The following is a 25394-nucleotide window of genomic DNA, read 5'->3' on the forward strand; positions in this document are numbered from 1 at the left end:
ATCAGAACCTTTCCCTTTCAAGAAGTAACCCCTTCTAATGATATGATTCACCATCCTTGAAGTCTCTCTCTCTCTGTTTCTCTCTCCATTTCCCCAGCTCTCCTGGAATAATCATTCACCTGGTTTTCTCCATCCCTGCTTGTCCCCTGCTCCTGTAAATATTCATCAGCAAATGTCAAGCTTGTCGTGTACAGGGTGATCAGATGATGGTGTCCCAGAAACAATTACAGATGATTTGATTTATTTTTGGCAGAGTATGAGGTACAAAGCGACTTTGAGAAGCTAAGAGGAAGTCAACAAAGTCATTCACTGGAGTTTTCTGCTTCATTTGACTCGAGTTATTGCTGAATCTTGTGCGTTTGACACTCAAATACCATTCATTTCATGGCAGTATCATCATTCTCAAATGGTATTCAGACAGATTTCAGTCCTTTTTTCAAATAAAACAAAGAACTGCTGATTTCAGAAGTCTGAAACAACTGCAGAAATTGCTGGAGAAACTCAGCAGGTCGGGTAGCATCTGTGGAATGATAGCAGTGCTCATGTTTCGAGTCCGGTAACCCTTCTTCAGAACTGATACCTGGTGGTTCTGCAGAAGGATCACTGGCCTCAGAACATTAATTCTGTTTCCCTCTCAGATGCTGCCAGACCTGCTGAGTTTCTCCATCTGTGGAGAGGGAAATAGAGCTCTGTTATCATTCCAGAGATGTTGCCAAGCCTGTTGAATTCCTTTGCAATTCTGGTTTTTGTTTCAGACATCCAACACCCACAGTTCTTTGTTTTATTTGAAAAAAAGGATTGAAATTTGCCCTAATGTCTCAGGAGGTTGATGTTACTCACTGCTTTGTTCTTTTCTCACATGGTGTCCTTTGCCTATAGCCTCACTAGTGTTAAATAAGTTTCTCCTGCTTCTCAAAAACTCAAAAAACAAGTGCAACATAAATATCCCCATTTTATCAGAGAGGAGAATAGCAATCCTTATATGTTTTGTTTTGGAAACCTTTCTGCAGAAGAAATGAGTTGTACCCTCCCATTCTGAAACCAGCTGCAAAGGAACCCAAGTGCAAAGGTCAATGGTATGATGTCTCATATTCCTCAGGTCCACTGCATATCTGACACTTACAGCCAGTTTCTATCGTAATTGAAATCAGAACCAAGAGCCGACAGACACTGTTCCTTTCAATATCTTCTCTCCTCCCCTCCACCTCCTGCATTGACAATGGTCCGATATCTCAGAAAGTGCTCTTCTTTGCAATCAACACTATAAACTTCTCAGTAACTTATCACCATTTGCTTTCATTTCCTATTCTCTTGTGGGGCAGCTTTGTTCAGCTGGTAGCATACTCTTTCACTCTGAGGCTGAGTGCTGTAGGTTAACGTCCTGCTTTGGGATTTGGGCATGTAATGTAGGCTAATTCGTGAACACAGCACTTCAAAACAGCTCACAGCAATCTCCAGAGGGCTGTGGTAAGCCACAATAATAAAGGCAAGTGTTTCTAAGGTAGGTCAAGGGAAATGACAATCACCATAGCTTAACAACTCTTGTTAAAAAGAAGTTTTGATCCCTTGCATTGTATCAAGCTAAAACTGAATTAATAAATCTATTCAAATATTAAACATGCACACATCCGCTTACCATTATATTTTAAATAATCAAATCCATTTTTAACTTTTCATCAGTTCAACTCACTACCGCTGATCCCAAATTTTATTTATTTTAGCTGTAATGTTTTCTCTATCTCAAACCAGTCTAATCTGAACTAATGCAGAAAGAAAGGCATGCAATTACGTAGTGCTTCTCACAAGTTCAGGAGATAGTGATGTACATTAAGTTCTTTCAAGTTGCAATAACTGCCACAAAGTAGAAAACACAGGAGCCAATTTTCAGGATAGCAGTGGGCTCACAAACAACAATGAGGGAATGTTTTGGTGAAGTTGATTGAGGGGAAAGTGTTGTTATTCCTGTCTTCAAAGTAGTACATTGAGATCTTTTTATCCACTTAAGAAAGCAGACAGAGGCTTGCTATAACATTTCATTTGAAACGCCTCACTTCTGATAATGTAGCCCTCCTGCAGTACCGCACAATATCTAGTTGAGAGTGTGGTGTTAGAAAAGCGTAGCAGGTCAGGCAGCACCTGAGGAGCAGGAGAATCGACGTTTCAGACAAGAGCTCTTCATCAGGGACCATTCCTGTTGAAGGGCTGTTGCCCAAAACATCTATTCTCCTGCTCCTCAGATGCTGTTTGACCTACTTTTCCAGCACCACACTCGACTCTGCAGAATATCTACTGTCAAACCATGTGTTCCTGTCTCTGGAGCATGGGTGTAAAAGCTACCAATGGAGCCAAAGATGAGAATCATGGCTGGATTTACCTTGGGCTCAGGAAAACTCAAACTGTGCTCCTTTGCACAGTCCAAAATGCGACCCATGTGTGACTTTGTGAGGATTTCACAGAGCAGGGATGTTCACTCTGTATATTGTAAGCCTGATAGAATTCTCAAACGATGTGGGCAAGAGGTCCCTGAATTAGAAAACCTATTTCAGGTCTCCAACATAGCAGCTCAAGATTGTAGTGTTGAAGGAGCTCTGAGGCCTCACATCCTAACCTCACCCAACAAACATGGCACCCATTCCACCCCAGGGTGCTCATGCCAGCTCAGTTTGGCTGTGCCATCTTTCTAACTAACTCACTAAATAAAAAATTCCAGTCCAAAAGAAACTGTAATTAATTAAGTGCTCAGTCAGTGTGTAACCAAACAAAAGGCTACATCGAAGAAATATTCTGTTGTTATAGCTGCTTCAACATTTCACCTGTTGATTGAAATAGCATTTGAAACAAAAAACTAAAACTGATGGAAAAGCTCAGCAAGTCTGTCAGCATCTGTGGAGAGAAATCCGAATTAACGTTTCTGAAATGCTAACACTGATTTTCTCCATGGAATGTGCCGGACCTGTTGAGTTTTTCCAGGAATTCTGTTCTTGTTTCTGATTTACAGCATCTGCAATTTTTAACAATATTTGAAACCCAGCCAAACATTCAAAATAGCGACAGCTGTCATAACAAATGTTTTCTACCACACTATCTGAAGCTGACTGAACAGAATGGTGCACATTTCACTTTGAAAAAGACAATGCCTGTCAATCAATGGGGTGAAGCAGATTCAGTGATTTTTCTTTTCTAAACTTGTTATGATCATTGACAGGACTGCCAAATTTATGTTGTATTCTGGCAAGGAACCAATCATTCTTTTGCTTAAAGCAAAGTTTGACACCACAGTACTTACTAAGAGAATAAAGCCTCAATATGCCACAGTTTTAAACAAACAATAAAATTTCTGACATAGAAATGGAATAGAAAAATAATCAAAAATTCTCAAACGGCTAATAACTAAAGATCCAGAATTCACACAAGGCAAATATAAGTTACAGACAAACTGGTGAAAAACCCCACTGAGAACATCAAACAGATATGGTCCAGACAGATCCCCCTGATTCCTGATCAATAGTGACACTGTGGGTTAACAAAGCTCATTAAAATGTTGTCTCCTTTGTAAGGGATTTCAATTCTTCACTTTCAAAGATCTAGGTTCAAAGCTCCCACAGCAGAGCAGTGTGTTGGTAGTGTTTGAAGAGAAGAGAGGGCTAAATCAAGGAATTCTAGAAGGAATACAGCAGGATTTGTGCATTTATTTTAATGCAAAGAGTATGATAGATAAGGCAGATGGGCTTAGAGCCTGGACTACTATTTGGGACTACTATGTGGTGGCCTTACAGAAATTTGGTTAAGAGAAGGGTAGGACTGACAGCTCATTGTTCCAGAGTTTAGATGTTTCAGATGAGATAGAGAGAGATATAAAAGGGGAGGGAGAGATGCATTAGTGATTACGGAGAATGTCACAGTTACACTAAGAGACGACATCTTGGAGTGTTCATCCAACAAGGCAATATGGGTAGACCTCAGGAACAAAAAAAGGTGCAGTTACCATATTGGGGGCACCCCAATAAACAGCAGGAGGTAGAGTAACAGATACAACATAGAACATAAACATGGAACAGTATGGCACAGGAATGGGCCCTTCGGTCCACGATGTTGTGCTGAAAATGATGCCAGGTTAAATTAATCGTTTCTACTTGCCCATGGTCCATATCCCTCCATTCCTTGTTTATTCATGTGCTTATCTAAATGCCTCTTAAACACCGCTATTCTATCTTCCTTCATCACCATCCCTGGCAGCACGTTCTGACAACTCTCTGTGTAAAATACGTGCCCCTCACATCTCTTTGAATTGTCCCCTCTCACCTTAAAAGCACATCCCTTAGTATTAGACATTTCAACACTGGGAAATAGATTCTGGCTGTCAACCCTATGTATGCCCTTCATAGTTTTGTAAACTTCTATTAGGTCTTCCCTCAGCCTCTGCCACTCCAGAGAAAACAACGCTAGTTTGTCCTGCTTCTCCTTATAGCTCATACCTTCTAATCCAGGCAGAATCCTAGTAAACCTCTTCTGCACCATCGATAAAGCCTCCACATCCTTCCTGTAATGTGGCAACCAGAACTGAATGCAATACTCTAAGTACAGTATAACAAAACTTTTACAAAGCTGCAACATCACTTGCTGATATGTAAGCAGATAGTGGGAGGATGTAAAGACAACAGGGTTGAGGGCAGTAGGTGATTTAATTTCTCCAATGTTCACTGTTTCGGCCTTTGTACCAGGGGTTTAGACTAGGCAGAATTTGTTCAGTACATCCAGGATGGATTCTTGAAGCAATACGCAGATGGTCCAACTATGAAACAGGTCAGTCTAGACCTAACACTGGGGAATGACCAGGCAAGATGTTCCAGGTTTCAGTGGGGGGAGGCATTTATGGAATAGTGATCATAATTACATAAGTTTTAAGATAGTTATGTTCCTGGGTGAAAGTGCTAAACTGGCTGAAGGCAAATCACAACAGTTTTATGCAGGAACTGGTAGCACAGTGGCTCAGTGGTTAGCACTGCTGCTTTACAGCGCTAGGGACCCGGCTTTGATTCCAGCCTCAGGAGACTGTGTGAAGTTTGCACTTTCTCCCCGCGTCTATGTGGGTTTTCTCTGGGTGCTCTGATTACCTCCCACAATCCAAAAATATGCAGGTCAGGTGAATTAGCCATGCCGAATTGCCCATAACGTTAGGTGCATGAGTCAGGGGTAAATGTAGGGGGATGGTCTGGGTGGGTTATCTTCAAAAGGTCGGTGTGGACTTGTTGGGCCAAATGGCCTGTTTCCACACTGTAGATAATATAATCTAAACTTCGACCCACATCTGACATGTGGGTGTCTTTTAAAAGCCAGAGTTCAGGACCAGAGTGTTCCTGTGAAGATCAAATGGTTTCCTCTCGATGCTCCGGTTTCCTCCCACAATCCTCCCATAATTTGGGCAGCACAGTGGCACAGTGGTTAGCACTGCTGCCTCACAGTGCCAGAGACCCGGGTTCAATTCCCGACTCAGGCGACTGACTGTGTGGAGTTTGCACGTTCTCCCCGTGTCTGCGTGGGCTTCCTCCAGGTGCTCCGATTTCCTCCCACAGTCCAAACGATGTGCGGGTCAGGTGAATTGGCCATGCTAAATTGCCCGTAGTGTTAGGTAAGGGGCAAATGTAGGGGTATGGGTGGGTTTCGCTTCGGCGGGTCGGTGTGGACTTGTTGGGCCGAAGGGCCTGTTTCCACACTGTAAGTAATCTAATCTAATCCAAAGATGTGCATGGCAGGTGAATTGGCCATGGTAAATTGCCCATAGTGTTAGGTGCATTAGTCAGAGGGGAAACAGGTCTGGGTGGGTTGCTCTTTGGAGGGTCGGTGTGGACTGTTTCCACACTGTAGGGAATCTAATCTAATCTAAAAAATCAAAGATGAGGATGCCAAGATTCAGGAACCTTGGATGATGAGATGTTGGCAGGTTAGCTTGAAAAAAAATGGAAGCATATGTAATGCTTAGGAAACAGAAATCAAACAAGTCTGAAGGAAGCAGAAAAGCACTTAAAAAAATAGGAGGGCTTGATGAGGCTATGGAATGTCCTTAGCCGGTAGGTTTAAGGAGAATCTTAGGACATATATATATATATATATACACACATATATTAGGAGCAAAAAGATAACTAGGCAAAGGGTAAGTCCACTCGAGGCCAAAGGAGGGTATTTATGTGTTCAGCCAGAGGAAGTGGGTGAAGTCCGTAATGAGTACTTTGCATCAATATTAACCAAGGAGAAGGACATGGTTTGATGATGGTAAATTTAGAGAGGGAAAGAGGTTTGTTAATACTCTAAAGTTTGTCAATATTAAGAAGCAGAAGGTATCAGATGTCTTGAAAAACATGAAGGTAGATAAGTCCCCAGGGGCTGATGGAACCTATTCCTGAATACTGAAGGAGGTAAGGGAGGAGATTGTGCCCTTGACAGAGATCTTTGTATCATCCTAATCTACAGACACGGTTCCAGATGACTGGAGAATAGCCAATGTTGTTTCATTGTTCAAGAAGGGCAACATGGATAATCCAGGAAATCATAGATGGGTGAACCTTACACCGGTAGTAGGGAAATTATTGGAAAAGATTCTTCGGGACAGGATTTTCTTGCATTCGGAAAGGAATGGACTTATTAGGGATGGTCAGCATGGCTTTATGAAGGGGAAGTCTTGTCTCACAAACTATTGACTACAACCTGGTGTTGTGTGATTTTTAACTTTGTCCACTTCAGTCCGACACTAGCTCCTCCACATCAAACGTGATCGAGCATTTTGAGGAAGTGGTGAAGATGATTGATGAGAGTAAGGAAGTGAATATTGTCTACGTGACTTTCCTAAAGCATTTGACAAGATAGGCTGGTCCAGATGATCAAATCACACGATGAGTTGGCAAGGTGGATACACAATTGCCTTGGCGGAGCGTTGTTGTGGAGGGATGTTTTTCTGACTGGGGGTTTGTGGCCTGTGGTGCTGTGTAAAGATCAGTGCTAGATATGCTGTTGTTTGTCACATAAGGTTATATAAATATATAAAATGATTTGAATGAAAATGTAGATGGTCTGACTATAAGTTTGCAGATGACATGAAAATTGGATTGTTTTGGAGGCTGAGGGGTGACCCTGGTAGATATATCTAAAATGATAAGGGGCATGAGTAGTGTACATGGGTGAAGTCTTCTTCCCAGGGTGGAAATAACAAATACCAAAGGACACTAGTTTAAGGTGAGAGGGGAAGATCTAAAGGAAATGTGCAATAATTTTTTTTACACAAGGAGTGGAACAGGCTACCAGGGGAGATGGTAGAGGCAGATATGTTTAAACAGCTTTTAGACAGACACATGAACAGGCAGAGAATACACCATGTGCAGGCAGCTGGGATTAGTTTCATATAGCATTGTGGTCAGCACAGACAATTTGGGCCAAATGGTCTGTTCGTCTACTGTATGCAGAGAGCGTATGTTCTATGTTTAAAAGCTGCTCTATCATAGATTGCCTTAATGGCTGCTCATAGTGAAGTAATCTATGTTTCTTCCAATGCTGCATTCCACTAGATTCCTGATGTTGCCCTGCAGCACTTCCACTCGGCACAAGTCCAGCTCTTACAGCCAGCTTCACTAAGCTACTCAGAAAGGCAGAGGAAACTGGTTTCAGTTAAAAAATAACTTTAGCATTTTATGATCAACTTGTACCTACTTTTGGAGAGGTGAATGGGAAATGTCAAAGGTCATTAATGTCTCTTGTCGACTTTTGACACATCAGGACAGAAAATCCCTCTTTCCTCTCCTTTAAGAAATTTATTCAGTAATCTTTCTCAGAGCCTTTTTTGTGCAGGACTGTGTTTCGGCTTGAAGTCCCCTCCACTTTCTTCCACCCCCGTTGCGATTTTAAACAAATCTGCAAGTGAGTCAACAGGGATCAATTTGCATTGTCATCTTCATCTGATAGCAAGGACGTGGTCTGTCAAAATGGCTAAGCGTGAAGGCCACCCATAGTCTAACCATCATATTATTCGTTCTGGATCGAAATCCTGAGCTGGCAGCCCTACAGCCAATATTAGCAGAAAAAGCATCAAGCAAATCAAGGCCGATGCTTCCGCAAGCTGACAGAGTGCGATGGCAAAATTGCAGCAGCAGCAGACTGTCACCGTGCCAACCAGGACATTTGTGCTAGGTGCAAAACAAACTTTTAACGTACATTACAAACATTAAAAACAAGGTGATGTAACCATCAAATGTCCCCATGTTGTTCACTCTCCAGATCTCTTCACTTTCAAATTACAACAGCAGGGCGCAAGGTTCTCTGAAAGAGCTGACAGAGTCAGCGAGTTGTGCAGCTCGGAAACAGACCCATCAGTCCAACTCGTCCATGTCGACCAGTTATCCTAACCTAATCTAGTCCCATTTGCGAGCACCTGACCCATATCCCTCCAAACCCTTCCTATTCATAAACCCATCCAGATGCCTTTTAAATGTTGCAATTGTACCAGTCTCCACCGCTTCCTCTGGCAGCTCATTCCATATACACATGCCACCATTTGTATGAAAAAGTTGCCCTTTAGGTCCCTTTTAAATCTTTCCCCTCTCACCTTAAATCTATGACCTGTAGTTCTGGACTCCCCCACCCCAGGGAAAAGACTTTGTCTATTTACCCTATCCATGTCCTTTAGGTATATCCTGATTAACGCAAAGTTGACACTCCCTTGGATATTTAAATGCAGTCTCAGACAGAAGAACTTGCCATGATGGGTAATTGTAGCAAAATCTGCCAATTCTTAGATAGTGCTTTACTTATTAACAGGCAAATGAAAAGTCATTAACACCACGCCCATGTGTCAAATTGAATTTGAGGTGTTTGCTTGAAAGGTTTAGGAACATGAACAAAAGTGTGTCACACTATTTAAATACACTAATCTGAAGTAAACTAGCCTTTTCTTGCTCTCTCTTCATCAGTACAGAATCCCTACAGTTTGAAGGAGACCATTCAGCCCATTGAGTCCACACCGGCCCTCCAAAGAGCATACCACTCAGACCCACCCCTACAACCCTCATTTCCCATGGCCAAAACTGCACATCTTTGGATTGTGGAAGAAAATTGGAGCAGCTGGAGGAAACCCACACAGATAGGTGGAGAATACACAAACTCCACACAGACAGTCACCTGAGGGGGAATTTGAACACAGGTGCGTGGCATTGTGAAGCTGTAGTGCTAGCCACTGTGCCAGTGTGCCACCCCTTAGTTTCTCAGCCTACAGCAAGTGATCATGGCTGCCTGAATTGCCAGAAATTATGGCATGGAAGCAGACCATTCAGCCCACTTGGTCCCTGTTGGCACTGACTCTCCATATAAAATCATTTGGAATGATTACAGGTCAAATGGACACCACGCTACCTGCTCAGTCCTTTCCAGCTCAAGAAGAGTCATTTCTCACACTTGACCTCTTCGATCTGCCATTTGGTTCACTTCAAATAATTATCCAATTCTCTTGTAAAAATCAAATCTGCCTCTACCACACTGTCAGGGGGTACATTAAAAACCTCATTCATGCACTGACTAAATACTTTCCTCATGTTATCATTCCTTTTTGTGCATCTTAATTGATGTGCAATGGTTCTCAATCCTGCAAACAATGGGAATACTTCCTTCCTATCTAGTCTATGCGGGCCCCTAAAGATTTCAAACACCTCTATCAAAGCTCCTCTTTACGTTCTTTTCTCCAAAAAAAACATTAACTTCTCTAATCTAATCACGTAATTGAAATTCCTTCATAGCAGAAACACTCTCATGAATCTTTTCTGCATGCTCTCCTAAAGTGTGGTGCTCTCAACTGATTTCAATGCAAGTATTGCATGCATGTTAACTTGCCTTTGTAATCTATACTCCTATTTATAAGCCAAAGGTCCCATATGGTTCATTAACTTCTTTCTGATCCTGCCTTGCTACCTCGGGGTTGATATATGTATGCATATGTGTGTATGTATAATATCCCCACACTCCTTTACCTCTAGAGCTATGTTAGAATTCTCTTAATTTTCACATTGCCTCCCATCATTCTTCCTACCAAAATTAATCACCTTTGTATTAAATATCTATGCTGACCATCTACCCATTCCACTGACCTGTCTACATCCTTTTTGTAGTTTAATGTTATTCTCCTCTCAATTCACATTACTTCCAACTTTGTGTTCATTCATAAATTTGGACGTAATACTTTGCATCATTAATTATATATCAAGAGAATCAGAAGAATGGATACCAATGCCTGGGGAATCCCACTGTAAACCTTCCTCTTGTCTGAATAATAATTTATCGTTACTTCTCTGTTTCTTGTCATTCAGCCAATTTTGTACCCATGGTGTTATTGGCACTTTTAATCCCTGAACTCTAACTTTACTAACAAGCCTGATACACAGTACTTTGTCAAACACTTTTAGCAATCTTTCTATATCACATTAACAGCACTCCCATCTTCTGTCTTACCTCATCTGAAGATTCAACTCAGTCAGTTAAACAGAATTTTTTGTGAAAAATATCTGTGTAAGCTTTCCTTCACTAACCCCAATTTGTCCAAGTCACTGTTAATTTTATTCAGAATTATTGTTTCTAACAGTTTCCGCACCACAGAGGTTCATTTAACTGATTCTGTTCGCCGAGCTGGAAGTTTTTGTTGCAAACGTTTCGTCCCCTGGCTAGGAGACATCATCAGTGCTGTGGAGCCTCCTGCGAAGCGCTTCTTTGATGTTTCTTCCGGCATTTATAGTGGTCTGTCCTTGCCGCTTCCGGGTGTCAGTTTCAGCTGTCCGCTGTAGTGATTGGTATATTGGGTCCAGGTCGATGTGTCTGTTGATGGAATTTGTGGATGAATGCCATGCCTCTAGGAATTCCCTGGCTGTTCTCTGTCTGGCTTGCCCTATGATAGTAGTGTTTTCCCAGTCGAATTCATGCTGCTTGTTGTCTGAGTGTGTGGCTACTAGGGATAGCTGGTCGTGTCGTTTCGTGGCTAGTTGGTGTTCATGTATGCGGATTGTTAGCTGTCTTCCTGTTTGTCCTATATAGTGTTTTGTGCAGTCCTTGCATGGTATTTTATAAACTACATTAGTTTTGCTCATGTTGGGTATTGGCACCTAATATAGTTGCCGGAAGCGGCAAGGACAGACCACTATAAATACCGGAAGAAACATCAAAGAAGCGCTTCGCAGGAGGCTCCACAGCACTGATGATGTCTCCTAGCCAGGGGACGAAACGTTTGCAACAAAAACTTCCAGCTCAGCGAACAGAACCACTACAACAAGCACCCGAGCTACAAATCTTCGCACAAACTTTGTTCATTTAACTGACCCTGCTCAGCTAAAACTTGCACAATTTTGAGCAAAGAGGAAACATTCACAACTCTAGTCTTCAAGCATCAGTTTTATTTTATCTGAGCATGAATGGAACATTATAGTTAGTGCCTCTGCAATTTTCACCCTTACGTTCCTCAGCATTCTTGGATGTAGCTCATTCAATCCTGGTGTTTAATCAGCGTTAAATCCAGACAGCCTATTTAAATACCTTCTCTTTACCAATGCTAAACTAATCAAGCATCTCAATTATCTCTACTTGCAAATATGACTTGGCAACAACTTCTTCCTTAGAAAAGCCAGACGAACAGTATTTATTTAGTGTCTCAGCTGTGCCCTCTGGCTCCATGTGTAAAATCATCTTTGCGTCCACAATTTGCGGAACTTCTCTTTTTAGACTCTTTTACAATTTTCGCGCCAAGTAAAGAATTTTGGATTTCCTTTTTGAAGTAATTAGGCCAATTGGAAAGGTGATGGCAAAAATAGCTACCTGCCAGATACTTTAACAGATATCCCTAAGCCAGGTTGACATCACTATGTTCCATCTGTAATAATGACACCTTCCATGGATGTACGGATGACCCAATTTATACATATCCAGGGGAGCCTGGGACAGACAACCAAGGATTGGGACCATAGGCCGGGAATGGGAGGTAGATGCCAATAGTGAGAGACCAAGCCTGACAAAGTAGCACCAGCTATTGAACAGTGAAGTTGGATAGCTCCACATGGAGGGCCAGAGAGCAATGTAATGACACTGAACTGGAGTTGGACACGGTGTGAGCACTGACAGCGAGGAGTAGCTTCTTCCTGCCTGCCCCTCAGGATCCAACACTTCACCATGCCCAAGAGCTGGATCAACAGAGTATCTTTGGAAGGCAGTTGGGTCCATCACTTGGCAGTGAAGTAGCACTGATAGGTGAAATTTCTCCTAGAACACACACTTCCCTTTTATTAGCTACTAGACACTTCTCATGATCTCTCTTTGATTCTATTTTGTGTTTTTTGCATCCACTCTGAGTTGAATATATTCAGACTGATTCTCAAGTATAGCTAGCATCTGCCTAGTGTATGCCATGGTCATACTTGTTCTACTTCAGCTTACAGTCTCTCTCTTTTGTTGCCCAGAGAGCTCTGGATGTTTTTTTTTTCCCTACCTATCCACATCATGAATACTTTTCCTGTACCCCAACAATCTCCTATTTAACGATAACCCTTTGCTCCAGTTTAGTTATGGCTACTCATCTTAGATTCCAACCTATTTGGGTTAGATCTGTTCTCATTCTGCCGATGTCGGCCTTCCATCAATTTGTTATTTTTATTCTGAATCAAAATGTTCATTCTCCACAAAACTTAACATTTACAATGCTATGCTCAGTATTAGCTAAACGTTCCCCTTCAGATAGTAGATCCATTTAACTCACCTCAATTCACAAACTTAACGTCTGTATAATGAACTGTCGGAGGAAGTGGTAGATGCAGACTCAGTTACAGTATTTAGAAAACATTTGAACAGGTACATGAATAGGAAAGGTTTGGAGGGAAATGAGCCAAATTCAGGCAAATGGGACTAGTTTACTTTGGGAAATTTGGTCAGTCCGGATGAATTGGACCAAATGATCTGTTTTCATGCTGTATGACTCTCTGACTATAATTAGTTCTTGCATTGACTCCTTCCTCACAAATCAGAAACAAAGTGATTCCCTGAACAGTATCAAAATTCTTGCCCCCATCTGCCCTTTATTCCATTACTATCCCCAGAGTTGACCTAATTCTTATTCTCATTATTCCTTCCTTGGTTGACTCAGCCGGGCGGTTGCTCAACAGGACCATCATTATGGTTCAATGACCTTCCTCATCAGCCACAAGTTATTATAATTCTCAGATCACAAACATGTCAGTAAATAATGAAAACAATACCATTTCTTCCTTTATACGCTCCGAGATTTGTTTCGTGGCCTCCTCATGAGCATGGAATAAGCTTATGACACTGGTTTCATCTGGGTCCATAATGTTGCCATTCTCATCCCTGACGACAAGGTCCAGTTCAAGGATCCTGCAGAGAAGATCACAGTGAGAAAATAAAGTCACATTTTCTTTTGCTCCTTGAGCTTTCCTTTTAATTTTCTATTTTCTAACTTGGCACTCATGGTTCGACAAGTGCCAACCACTCAGACACCGCACCCAAGTGGTTGTACCTCATGAGTCAGCAGCAACTTAGGGACCATCTTTTTTGACCATACTACTTGCGTGGTCATCCAGCAAAACATTTCCTTGCCTGTTTACAGATCACACTTGATTCTTGCCTTCACTGGTCAAGGCAAACTAAAACTGGGAAACATCTACAGTTGGCAAAGGGTCCCACTTTATCAGTTTACCCCAAAGTATTTCCTGTTATAGTCAAACAATCTCCACCCTGGGAAGTGGTGGAGAGATGGAAAGGATGTTGGATCTGGTCATAAATTTGTTCGCTCAGCTCAGTGTCCTCATTCACAACCGCATCTTTGCAAAAACTCTAGCAGTTGGACTTACTCGAACATGCGAGAAGGACAGAATCATGGGAGTGGATGTTTGAAGTGAAGTGAAAGGGAAGGAGCTGGATAAATTTCATTTAATTTAAGCGTTAGGGTCAAGGATGTTAGCACTAGGGAATAGAACTGCAAGGGGCAATATGGTGACTCGGTGGTCAGCACTGCTGCCTCACAGCACCAGGGACTGGGGTTCGATTCCAGCCGCGAGTGACTGTCTGCGTGGAGTTTGCATATTCTCCCTGTGTCTGCGTGAGTTTCCTCCAGGAGGCTCAGGTTCCTCCCGTGGTCCAACGAAGTGTAGCTTTGTTGGATTAGCCGAGGGAAATGCAGGATTATGGGGATGGGATGTGTCTGGGGAATGTTCTTCAGAGGGTTGGTGTTGACTCAATGGGCCAAATGGCCTGCTTCCATCATAGGGACTCTATGATTTAAAGAACTCAATAGCTCTGTCATGTTGGCAGTTAGCAATCCTGAATGCAGTGCAGTTAGAAGTGAAGTAAGGTCTCCTATCTGTGCCAGCAATATGCCTCATTCCAAGCCTCACAGAAGCAATACTCGATTACCTTAAGATGTCAAGAATCCCACAATAGCTGTTCTCAAACTTCTCTGGGCATGATGTCAATCTAGTGTTAGATTCAGGCTTGTTTTGTGTTGTGGGCCATTTATTTGGAACGGAATGGAGGCTTTCTTAACTCTTTGCACACAACACACCTACAACCAGATGAAAGTGGGTACTGCAGATGCTGGGGATTAGAGTCAATATTAGAGTGGTGCTGGAAAAGCACAGCAGGTCAGGCAGCATCTGAGGAGCAGGAAAATTGACATTTCAGGCAAAAGATCCTTGCCCCCATCTGCCCTTTATACCATTACTATCCCCAAAGTTGACCTAATTCTTATTCTCATTATTCCTTCCTTGATTCACTTAGCTGGGTGGTTGCTCAACAGGACCATCATTATGGTTCAATGACCTTCCTCATCAGCCACAAGTTATTACAATTTTCAGATCACAAATGTGTCACCAAATATTGAAAGTAATACCATTTTTCCTTTATATGCTCTGAGATTTGTTTCGTGGCCTCCTCATGGGCATGGAATAAGCTCATTCATGGAATGTACTTTTCCAGCATCACTCTAATCTTGACCAGATGCAGTCTTTCATCCTGCCAGTCTGGGCAGAAATCAAATCCAAAACCGAGAGGTGAAAAGCCAACACTTAGAGCACTGCATTGCATTGTTCTTGGAATACTGCAGCAGAGAGACCAATATTTCTGTTAAACCTTGCTCAGGGGCATAGAGATCAGTTCTAATGAGCCATTCATTCTCGGCTGCAGTTTGTTAACACAACAATCTTGTGGAGAACTAGGATATCTCTACCAACGGCTGGAAAGTCAGACAAAGAGACAGGGAAGGACAGGGAAACAAAGAGAGGGAAACAAAGACAGAGACGGAGGCAGAGAGACAAGGAGAAAGAAAGAGAAAGAGGGAACCTGAGAGAGAGAGAGAGAGAGACAGAGACAGAAATGGGGGAGAGAGAGAGAGAAGGAGAGAGACAGAAACAGACAGAGAGAGATAGAGAAAGCGAAAGAGGCAGAGAGAAAGACAGAGACAGGAAGACAGAAAGAAAGAGACAGAGAAAGAGAGAGAGAGACCAGCGTTGCCACTTTCCAGGAAGGCTCACCTTATCCCATTACACTCAGGCATATGGCAGGCCAGCAGCAGATCAAGGACCCAAAAGCTTCCAGCCAATCTGAGGTCAGCATCGTGACTGAATGGCAGCACTACTTGGGAGATGCTGGTTACTACGGCGACCGCACTCACACAAGGCTAAGGATCGCAGACAGACTCAGGCAATGGGTTCAGAAGAAAGGACTTTGCTGTTAGCAGCATGTCTACAGCCCCCACCCTTCCCCATCCTGGACCCCTCCCTCAGGCACTGAGTACCATTGAACAAGGAGCCCCCTGGGAAGTGCTCAAGCAGCTGAGTACTGGCTTTGTTTGTTGTTGTGCTCCCTGCATGGTCTCTCCTGCTCTCCACCCACCCCTGCAACTGGGTTGGTATCACTGGTAGTGGAACGATGACTCTCTGTGGGCATCAACTGCCCTCTGAAGGGCCTCAATTGGTGGCGGGACAAGAAAGTAGTGAGCAGGTCTCCCTGCCTTGGACTTCATCTGGAGTGAAAGCCACCCTCACCCTTTCCAAAAGCCTCTGCCACTGCCAAATTTGCCACGGAGATGGCACATGTTTGCAGCCAATGAAAACGAAATCTGGAATGTTCCAGATCTGAAAGGATAAGATGAAGAAGCCCTTGACTGAAAAATGAGAAAGTCTAGAATGAAGGATTCTTTCTCTCTCTCTCAAACTATTATCCGAAAGAATGAGAGTAGTAATGGGAAGATGGTAAAGTTTGGCATTTGGAACGATGAGATCAAATGGATTAAAACTTTCCCACAAACCTAACTGGCATATAGTTAACTGTTTCCCAATCGAAGAGATTGGCTTCATTAATTTATTCAACATCCTATAAAGAATGGCAAAATGTACCTCATTAATTCGATCATCCAGTTTCTTAGACGGTTTGCAGAATTTATCTGAGTATTGAGCTATTCAATGTCAATGTCAGATAACAAAACCATAGTATTGCATTGTGTTGTATTGCATTGCACTGTATAACCCTTTGGACAGGATATAAATAAGCCTCCATCCAAAAACAATCAATAACACATTGAACCATTGTTCATTAACAAATAGATCCTGGGAAAGGGCTTGGGCGTATTCAGTTCCATTCCACTGTGCACCACCAAGGTTGAAAACGATGTGGAGGAGCTGGTGTTGTAGTGGGGTGGACAGAGCTAAAAATCACACAACACCAGATTATAGATCAACAGGTTTATTTGGAGGCACTAGCTTTAGAGCGCTGCTCCTTCATCAGCTACCGATTGAAGAAGCAGCCCTCCAAAAGCTAGTGCTTACAAATAAACCTCTGGACTATAACCTGGTGTTGTGTGATTTTTAAGACTGAACACAGCAGGATTGAAAATCTGGTAAATCAGCCAGTAGACTTCATATCATTACCTGTTCCCATAATCGATTCTACAAGTGATTTTCTGCTTTAGTTCTTTCAGTTCATCCTTGGGCAGTGTCCCGGAGAGCAGCTGAGAACGCCATTCCATCAAATCAAACATCATGGAACGAACTTGATGGTATTTTCTCTTCTTACCCGTCTGCATTAGAGAACAGTAATGGGCAGCTGTTGAACACAAAGGCCAACAATGCAACATTTTCATCCAATAACATCCCAAACTACAGTATCCACTGTGTTAAACGGGGATAGTTTCCTGCTATAGGTCAATGTCCAGTAGGAAGGGCACTGCGATTGGTACAAACCGGATTAGGTCCAGTAATATAAATGCCATTTCCATTATGAGGCTTGGCATGATATTTCCACGTCCACCTCCAGCAGAATGGAAGCCCACATCTCTCCAGGGCAATTTGAAAACGTGAGTGCAGCCTTCACCAAGAAAAGGTTGGCATCAGTAAATGAAAACAAGACTTTCTCACATTTTTCTAAATGCTCACTACATTCGGTTCCTACACAGTGCAGCCTGGATGCAACACAGCACTTCACCCACGGTTAAAGAAGATATTCACCCATGGTTAAAGATGATACAAGTTTGTTCAATAGGCTGAGGAGTGGTAGATGGAGTTTAATTTGGAGAAATGTGAGGTATTGCATTTTGGTAAAACAAACAAGGGCAGGAATTATAGAATTAATGGTCGGGCCCTGGGTAGTGTTGTTGAACAGGGAAACCTAGGGGTTTAGATTAGATTACTTACAGTGTGGAAACAGGCCCTTCAGCCCAACAAGTCCACACCAACCCGCCGAAGCGCCACCCACCCATACCCCTACATTTACCCCTTACTTAACACTGCGGGCAATTTAGCATGGCCAATTCACCTGACCCGCACATCTTTGTGACTGTGGGAGGAAACCGGAGCAAACCCACGCAGACACGGGGAGAACGTGCAAACTCCACACAGTCAGTCACCTGAGGCGGGAATTGAACCCAGGTCCCTGGCGCTGTGAGGCAGCAGTGCTAACCACTGAGCCACCGTGCCGCCCACGGTGTGTAATTCTTTGAAATTTGCATCATAAGATAGGTAGGGTGATTAAGAAGGTATTTAGCATGCTTCAAAGCTCATGTCTTTGTTTATCAGAGTTGAGATGCTATGTTGACATTGTACAGGATGTTGGTGATGCCTCTCTGGGGAACTGTGTACCTGTCTGGTCACGCCGTTATAGGAAGGATATTACTAAACTGGAGAGGGTTTAGAAATGATTTATCAAAATGTTGCTGAGAATGGAGGGTTTGAGTTATGAGGAGAGACTGGAAAGGCTGAGACTATTTTCACTGGAGCGTAAGAGGTTGAGGGATGATGTTATAGAGGTATATAAAACCATGAGGGGTGTAGATAAGGTACACAGCAAAGGTCTTTTTCTAAAGGTGGGGGGTTCAAAACCAGGGGGCATATTCTTAACATGAAAGGAAAAAGATTTAAGGAGGACATGAGGGGTAACTGTTTGACTTAGAGGGTGGTTAATGTGTGGAATGAACTGCCAGAGGAGGTGATGGATGCAGGTACAGTTACAACATTTGGAAGGTATTTGGTTAAGTTCATCAATAGGAAAACTTTGGTGGGATATGGGCCAAACACAGGCAGGTCAGTTGAGTGTGGGAACACAGTTGGCATGGACTAGTTGGACTGAAGGCTCTGTTTCCATGCTGTATGACTCTATGACATCTGTCCAGTCTTCAGTGACTTACCTCTGAAGTCACTGAGCAAGTTATTCAGTTGCAAACCCAACTTCTCAAAAACAAATAGGGATGGCCTTATTAACAATATCTGCATCGCAGAAATTCTTATTCAAAAATCTCTTCAATTCTAAGTATGAAACTCTACAGCCTCAAAAATTTACCAAGTGGTCCTGCATCATTAACTGAATATCCGTACAAAGAGAAGTATATGGTTTTTGCAAGGTTTGTGAAGGTTGAGTTTTAGGGTGTAGGTTTGCTCGCTGAGCTGTAGGTTTGATATCCAGACGTTTCATTACCTGGCTAGGTAACATCATCAGTGGTGACCTCCAAGTGAAGCGAAGCTGTTATCTCCTGCTTTCTATTTATATCTTTCTCCAGGATGGGGTTCCTGGGGTTTGTGGTGATGTCATTTCCTGTTCGTTTTCTGAGGGGTTGATAGATAGTATCTAGATCTATGTGCTTGTTATGGCGATGTGGTTGGAGTGCCAGACCTCTAGGAATTCTCTGGCATATCTTTGCTTGGCCTGTCCCAGGATAGATGTGTTGTCCCAGTCGAACTGGTGGCTTTTTTCATCCGTGTGTAGGGCTATGAGGGAGTCTTTTTGTGGCTAGCTGATCGAAAGAAAGGACAATGGAGAACTACAAACCTGCATATACAGAAAACTGACAAACACTGACCAAATACTTAACTACACCAGCAACTATCCCAACACACGCAAACAAAGCTGTATCAAAACACTATTCCAACAAGCCACCACACATTGCAACACAGACGAACTTCGGAAAACAGAAGAGAACCACCTATACAACGTATTCAAGAAGAACGGATACTCAAAAAATACAGTCTGCAGATTCCTCAGGAACAAACCACGACAAGCAGACCTAACACAGCCAGAAACCCTAACCACCTTACCATAATTCAAAGAAGTTTCAGAAATGACAGCCAGACTACTGAGACCCCTCGGAATCCTAGTAGCACACAAACCCACCAACACTCTCAAACAAAAACTAACAAACTTAAAAGACCCAATACAACCCATGGACATCTACAACATCATCTACAAAATTCCATGCAATGCCACAAACACTACATAGGACAAACAGGAAGAAAGTTAGCCACCAGGATACACGAACACCAGCTATCCACAAAAAGACACGACCCTCTCTCCCACGTAGCCCTACACACAGATGAAAAAAACCACCATTTCGACTGGAACAACACATCTATCCTGGGACAGGCCAAGCAAAGACATGCCAGAGAATTCCTAGAGGTCTGGCACTCCAACCACAACGCCATAAACAAACACATAGATCTAGATACCATCTATCAACCTCTCAGAAAACGAACAGGAAATAACATCACCACAAACCCCAGGAACCCCATCCAGGACAAACATATAAATAGAAAGCAGGAGACAACAGCTTCGCTTCACTTGGAGGTCGCCGCTGATGATGTTACCTAGCCAGGTAATGAAACGTCTGGATATCAAACCTACAGCTCAGCGAGCAAACCTACACCCTAGAGCAAATATGACCAATGTCATTCACTGAAAATTTGGACCTCAAATCAGAAAAAAAATTGTTAAAAGAAAGTTTATGCAAAAAAAAATGACAAGCAGCCTAGAGGAAATTAATGGCTAATTAGGCTAATGGATAATTTCAACTCAGTTCCTGATGTCCATGAACCACATTACAAACCTGTCCCTGAATAGCAATCATTTCTCTCTCTCTACAAGGGAAGAATTGTTTCTAATTTTCATTAATGACCTATTAATAAAACCATGGAACACTGTATTTTGGAAATTAAGAATACAATGAATTAGCAACTATAAATAATAAAGCATAATATCACATATTTGACATTCCAGAAGATTTGCAGTCATTTGATTTGTATAAATGCTTCAGTCAAAATGTAGGACTGGCAATCTCTGTGGGTCATGAGAAGATAGCAATAAAAATTTGTCATTTATCCCCTTGAGTCTATTCCATCATTCAATGAGATCACAGCTAATCTGCAAACTAGTTCCAAAGGTTTCATATTTGCCTCACATTAGTTAACAAAAAAGTATAACCCTCAAAGTTCAAATTATCAATTAATTTAACATTAATTATCATTTATGGAGAAGGATTTAACATCATTGTTTCAAGTATAAGGATTTACCTGGACTATGAAGCACACACTGTCAGATATCTTTCACAGCCTGAGGCAAAGTCTTTAAATATTCACAATTCAATGCAGAATCAATAAATTAAAGCAATCCTGAGTGAGAATCTCTGCATAAAACTTACAAAACCATTTCATACCCACAGAGTTCTGGACGTTTGCAATTGCCAAATGCTAAGGCAACTCAAAATTATTTCACTCTTGATTTCTACAGAGGCAGAAATTAAACAAAAGTCAATATTTAACTCAATCCCTCTCTTGTCCTCTTAATAGGCTCAAATTTTGTTGAATCTGTTCAAGAACCTCATCATTCGCAATCTGAGGTAGTCTCACTCACACCCCAATCCCTGCGGCCAGTGTTTTGAAGGTGAGTGGAATGGGCTTGGAGATTGTTTTGAAACTCATCCTGCCCACCATCCATAATGGCACCATTTTAACGGCTTATTGCCAATTGGTGGCTAAGGGGCCAGCTGGAAGTGTATGGGATGCCGTACATTAATGAAGGTAAGTGATATCTGATTATATCATGACAGCATAATCTTTGTTTTGGCAGAATAGTTGTAATATGGTATTTTTCCCAGCGTGAGCTGGTCAGTAAGGGTGTAGAGACAACTTGTAGTAAGGGAAGAAGCCTGAACATGATCTCCTGCTGGACACCACAGCATCCGCTCTACAAGCCTTCCCCCAATTTCTGAGACATACTGTCTTTGTCACTAGCCCCTTCCCCCAGAAGCATCCCACTTGCCAATAGCCTTCTTCATCAGCCTACTGGCAAAGCACAGCTGATTTCCTGATATCCAGGAATAAGATACAAACCTGTCCCCAGCCATGTTCTTATGACTACTTACATCACCTCTTTTTCCTGCTCGCTCAATGTAGAACATCCACAGAGTTGATTGACAGCAGGAAATAAAACACAGACATTGAGGCACTTATGTATGTCTTAAATACATTGGGCTGAATTTACTGCAGGAGTGGGCTAAAGGAGATGTGGGGCTCAGAAGATCAAGAGGGAAGATGGAAGATGAAGTGGGAGGAACATGAAGGGTAACCTTCCATGAAGGAGCAGATCTCTGAAAGCTTGCACTTCCAAATAAACCTGTCGGACTGTAGCCTGGTGTTGTATGATTTTTAACTTTGTCCACTTAAAATGGACACTTAAGGACATCTGCCCACACCTAAAGGTGGACAGTGCCCCCTGCCACTTGGGAAGACTATCTAAGTGCTGGGGACCTCCATAAGGTCTCACGGGCAACGTTTTCTCTAAACTGTGAAGCTAGCCAGCTTCTCCACAGGTCTGTATATGGTGATTGGCATTGACCTCTGATTCTCGGAGTCACTGCAGTGCATGGAGCTTGGAGGTCTGCAGAGAAGGAGAAAAGAAAATTAGCTGCTCGTTGGCATTCTTTGCTCCACAGAGACCTCCAACAGAGACACCAAGAGACCAATAATATCTAGCACCTATCCCCTCCCAAGTTGCTCAATCTCTACCAGAGTCAGTGAGTCATATAGAGAGTGTCGGTTCTCCTCATCCTTGCTAACCATATTGGTATTAAACAGCTTCTTTGGAGACATTCCTAGTTGGATTCACTGGGTGCAAACTGCAACCTGGTCAACCCCCACCATAAACACATTCTTTTTGCTAGTTCTGACAATCTTGGTTGTTGAGGAAGAGTTTCAACATTCAGTGAGATGAGCTGCTGAAAGAGTGAGTTCAGGACAACAACGTGCATGCTATGGTATGTGGTGTGAAACAGATGTTCTTATGGCTGACCTCCAAGAATGGGGTTTGACCACACAGTCTCAGAAGATCCCAAAGAAGATAGGGTCTTTTTGACGGCAGCACCTCTAATGGAAAGCCTGCAGGGTCAGTGGCTTTGAATCAAAGGTCCAAGCAATGGATTTATGGATGAAGTGAACAGAATGCTCTCAACAAGCCAACACTCAAGAGACAGAGGAGCTGCCATTTTAGAATTCCCTAAAAAAACAAACATGACTTTCAAGTCATTTAGAGACAATCTAAACCACAACACCTTGATACTCAATAGTATGACCATCACTGATCAACTATCAGTTAGTCGATATCACCAACAATTAGTTTACAAACTGAGGTTACAAATGACCAAGAAACTTAACTGCACTCACCACCTAAACACTGCAGCTACAACAGCAGATCAGAGGCTGGGAATATTCACCTCCAGATTCCCCAAAGCCTGTCCACCATCTACTAGGGACAAGTCATGAGTGCGATGGAATACTCCCCACTTGCCTGGATGGGTGCAGCTCCAACAACACTCAAGAAGCTTGACACCATCCAGGACAAAACAGCCCACTTGACTGGCACCTCATCCACAAGTACCTACCATTGGTACTCAGTAGCAGCAGCGTGTACCATCAACAAGATGCACTGCAGAAATTCACCAACGATCGTTTGACAGCACCTTCTAAGCCCATGACTACTTCAATCTAGAAGGATAAAAATACATGGGAATGCTACCACCTGCGAGTTCCCCTCCAAACCACTCACCTTGATGCCTTGGAGATATATCACCATTTTTTCACTGTCGCTGAGTCAAAATCCTGGAATTCCCTCCCTAATGGCATTGTGGGTCAACATACAACACATGGACTGCAGCGGTTCAAGAAGGCAGCTCACCACCACCATCTCCGGGGCAACTAGTGACGAGCAATAAATGCTGGCCCAGCCAACTATGCCCGCATCCCATCAGTGAATAAAGAAAAGCAAGGGCAACATCTTTGTGATGATTTTTAGCATTCAGGCGAGGAAACTCAAGACATAAAATCCAGAAGAACAAAGCTCAAAAATAAAACCAGTGTGCAGATAGTTGTTTGAAACCGAACATAGTCTGTCTCCATATTGTGAGCAACAGGATTCATCCTTTTTCTTTTAAAGGGGCTGATTAATTGTATTTGTTAATTTGAAGGAGTTGACACCATCCATAACTCTCTTGTAATTTAAAAAAAAACATGCTTGGAACACATCTGGACCTTGAACCCACACCTTCTGTCCAAGATGTATGGGCACTACCACTTTGCCACCAGAACCTAAGAGCTCATTTCGATTCGATTTGATTTATTATTGTCATGTACCTAGTTACAGCCAAAAGTTTTGTTCTGTGAGTGGGAGTGTATTGCAGATCCTCCATAAATTAACCACATTGTACAGGCAGGCCATTTGGCCCATTCAGTCCATACCGACCCCCTGAACAGTATCCCATCCCCTCACCCTATCCATGTAATGCTGCATTTCCCTTGGCTAATCCACCTAACCTACACATCCCTGAACACTATGGGTTATTTTAGCATGGCCAATCCACGTAACCTGCATACCTTTAGAGGGAGTACCCGGAGGGAACTCATGCAGACGCAAGGAGAATGTGCAAGCCCCACCAGTCCTCCAGTCACCCGAGACTGGAATCAAACCCGGGTCCCTGGTGCTGTGACGCAGCAGTGCTAACCACTGAGCCACTGTGCCAGCCCTAACTGTGCACTGCATGGGAATAAGCTTCCTCACAGTGTCATATAGCATGGAAATGGACCCCCAGTCCATGCTGAACACAATCCCCAACTAAACTAGTCCAACCTACCTGCTCCTGGCCTATATCAATTCAAATATTTTCTATTCATATATCCATCCAAATGTCTTTTAAACATTGTAATTGTACACGCATCCATCGCTTCCTCAGGAAGTTCATTACACACTTGAACCACCCTGTGTCCACTCTAGTCTATGATCCCCCTGCCAGTGGATAGTTTCTCCAACTGTGTTCACTCCAGGCTCTATCAAATCTCCTCTTAAACTATTGCCAAGAGTACTGAAGCTATCTGCAGCTGACCCATTCACTCCTTTTACCTCAGGAATCAAACTTGGAACAACCCTGGTCTGCATGATTCAGGATGGAGATTTGATTCCCTACAGCATGGAAGCAGGCGCTTCAAGTCCACACCGACCCTCTGAAGAGTAACCCACCAAGACTCATTCCCCTACCCTACATTTACCCCTGATTTGGCAATTTAGCATGGCTAATTCACCTGACCTGCACATCTTTGGATTGTGGGAGGAAACCAGAGCTCCTGGAGGAAGCTCACACAGACACCGAGCTGAGAGAACACCACACCGAGCTGAGAGACCACCACACTGGGCTGAGAGACCACCACATCAAACTGAGAGACCACCACATCGAACTGAGAGACCACCATATCGAACTGAGAGACCACCACATCGAACTGAGAGACCACCATATCAAACTGAGAGACCACCACACTGAGCTGAGAGACCACCACACTGGGCTGAGAGAACACCACACTGAGCTGAGAGAACACCACACTGGGCTGAGAGACCACCACACTGGGCTGAGAGACCACCACACTGGGCTGAGAGAACACCACATCAAACTGAGAGACCACCACAAAGAGTTGAGAGGCCACCACACCAAGCTGAGAGACCACCACACCGAGCTGAGAGACCACCACACCAAGCTGAGAGACCACCCCACTGGGCTGAGAGAACACCACACCGAG

General features: G+C 43.0%; 1 protein-coding gene across 1 annotated transcript in view; it reads right to left on the minus strand.

The window, feature by feature from the left end:
- LOC132823334 (dedicator of cytokinesis protein 2-like) overlaps positions 1 to 25394 on the minus strand; it is a 717727-nt gene that overhangs the window by 599091 nt on the left and 93242 nt on the right. The window contains exons 6-7 of the mRNA XM_060837030.1: positions 16947 to 17095; positions 13263 to 13398 (exon numbers count right to left, since the gene is read on the minus strand). Coding sequence (XP_060693013.1) covers positions 13263 to 13398; positions 16947 to 17095 — 285 coding nt within the window. The remainder of the gene's footprint in view (positions 1 to 13262; positions 13399 to 16946; positions 17096 to 25394) is intronic.

The sequence above is a fragment of the Hemiscyllium ocellatum genome, chromosome 16 (assembly GCF_020745735.1).
Source record: "Hemiscyllium ocellatum isolate sHemOce1 chromosome 16, sHemOce1.pat.X.cur, whole genome shotgun sequence".
Classification (NCBI taxonomy): domain Eukaryota; kingdom Metazoa; phylum Chordata; class Chondrichthyes; order Orectolobiformes; family Hemiscylliidae; genus Hemiscyllium; species Hemiscyllium ocellatum.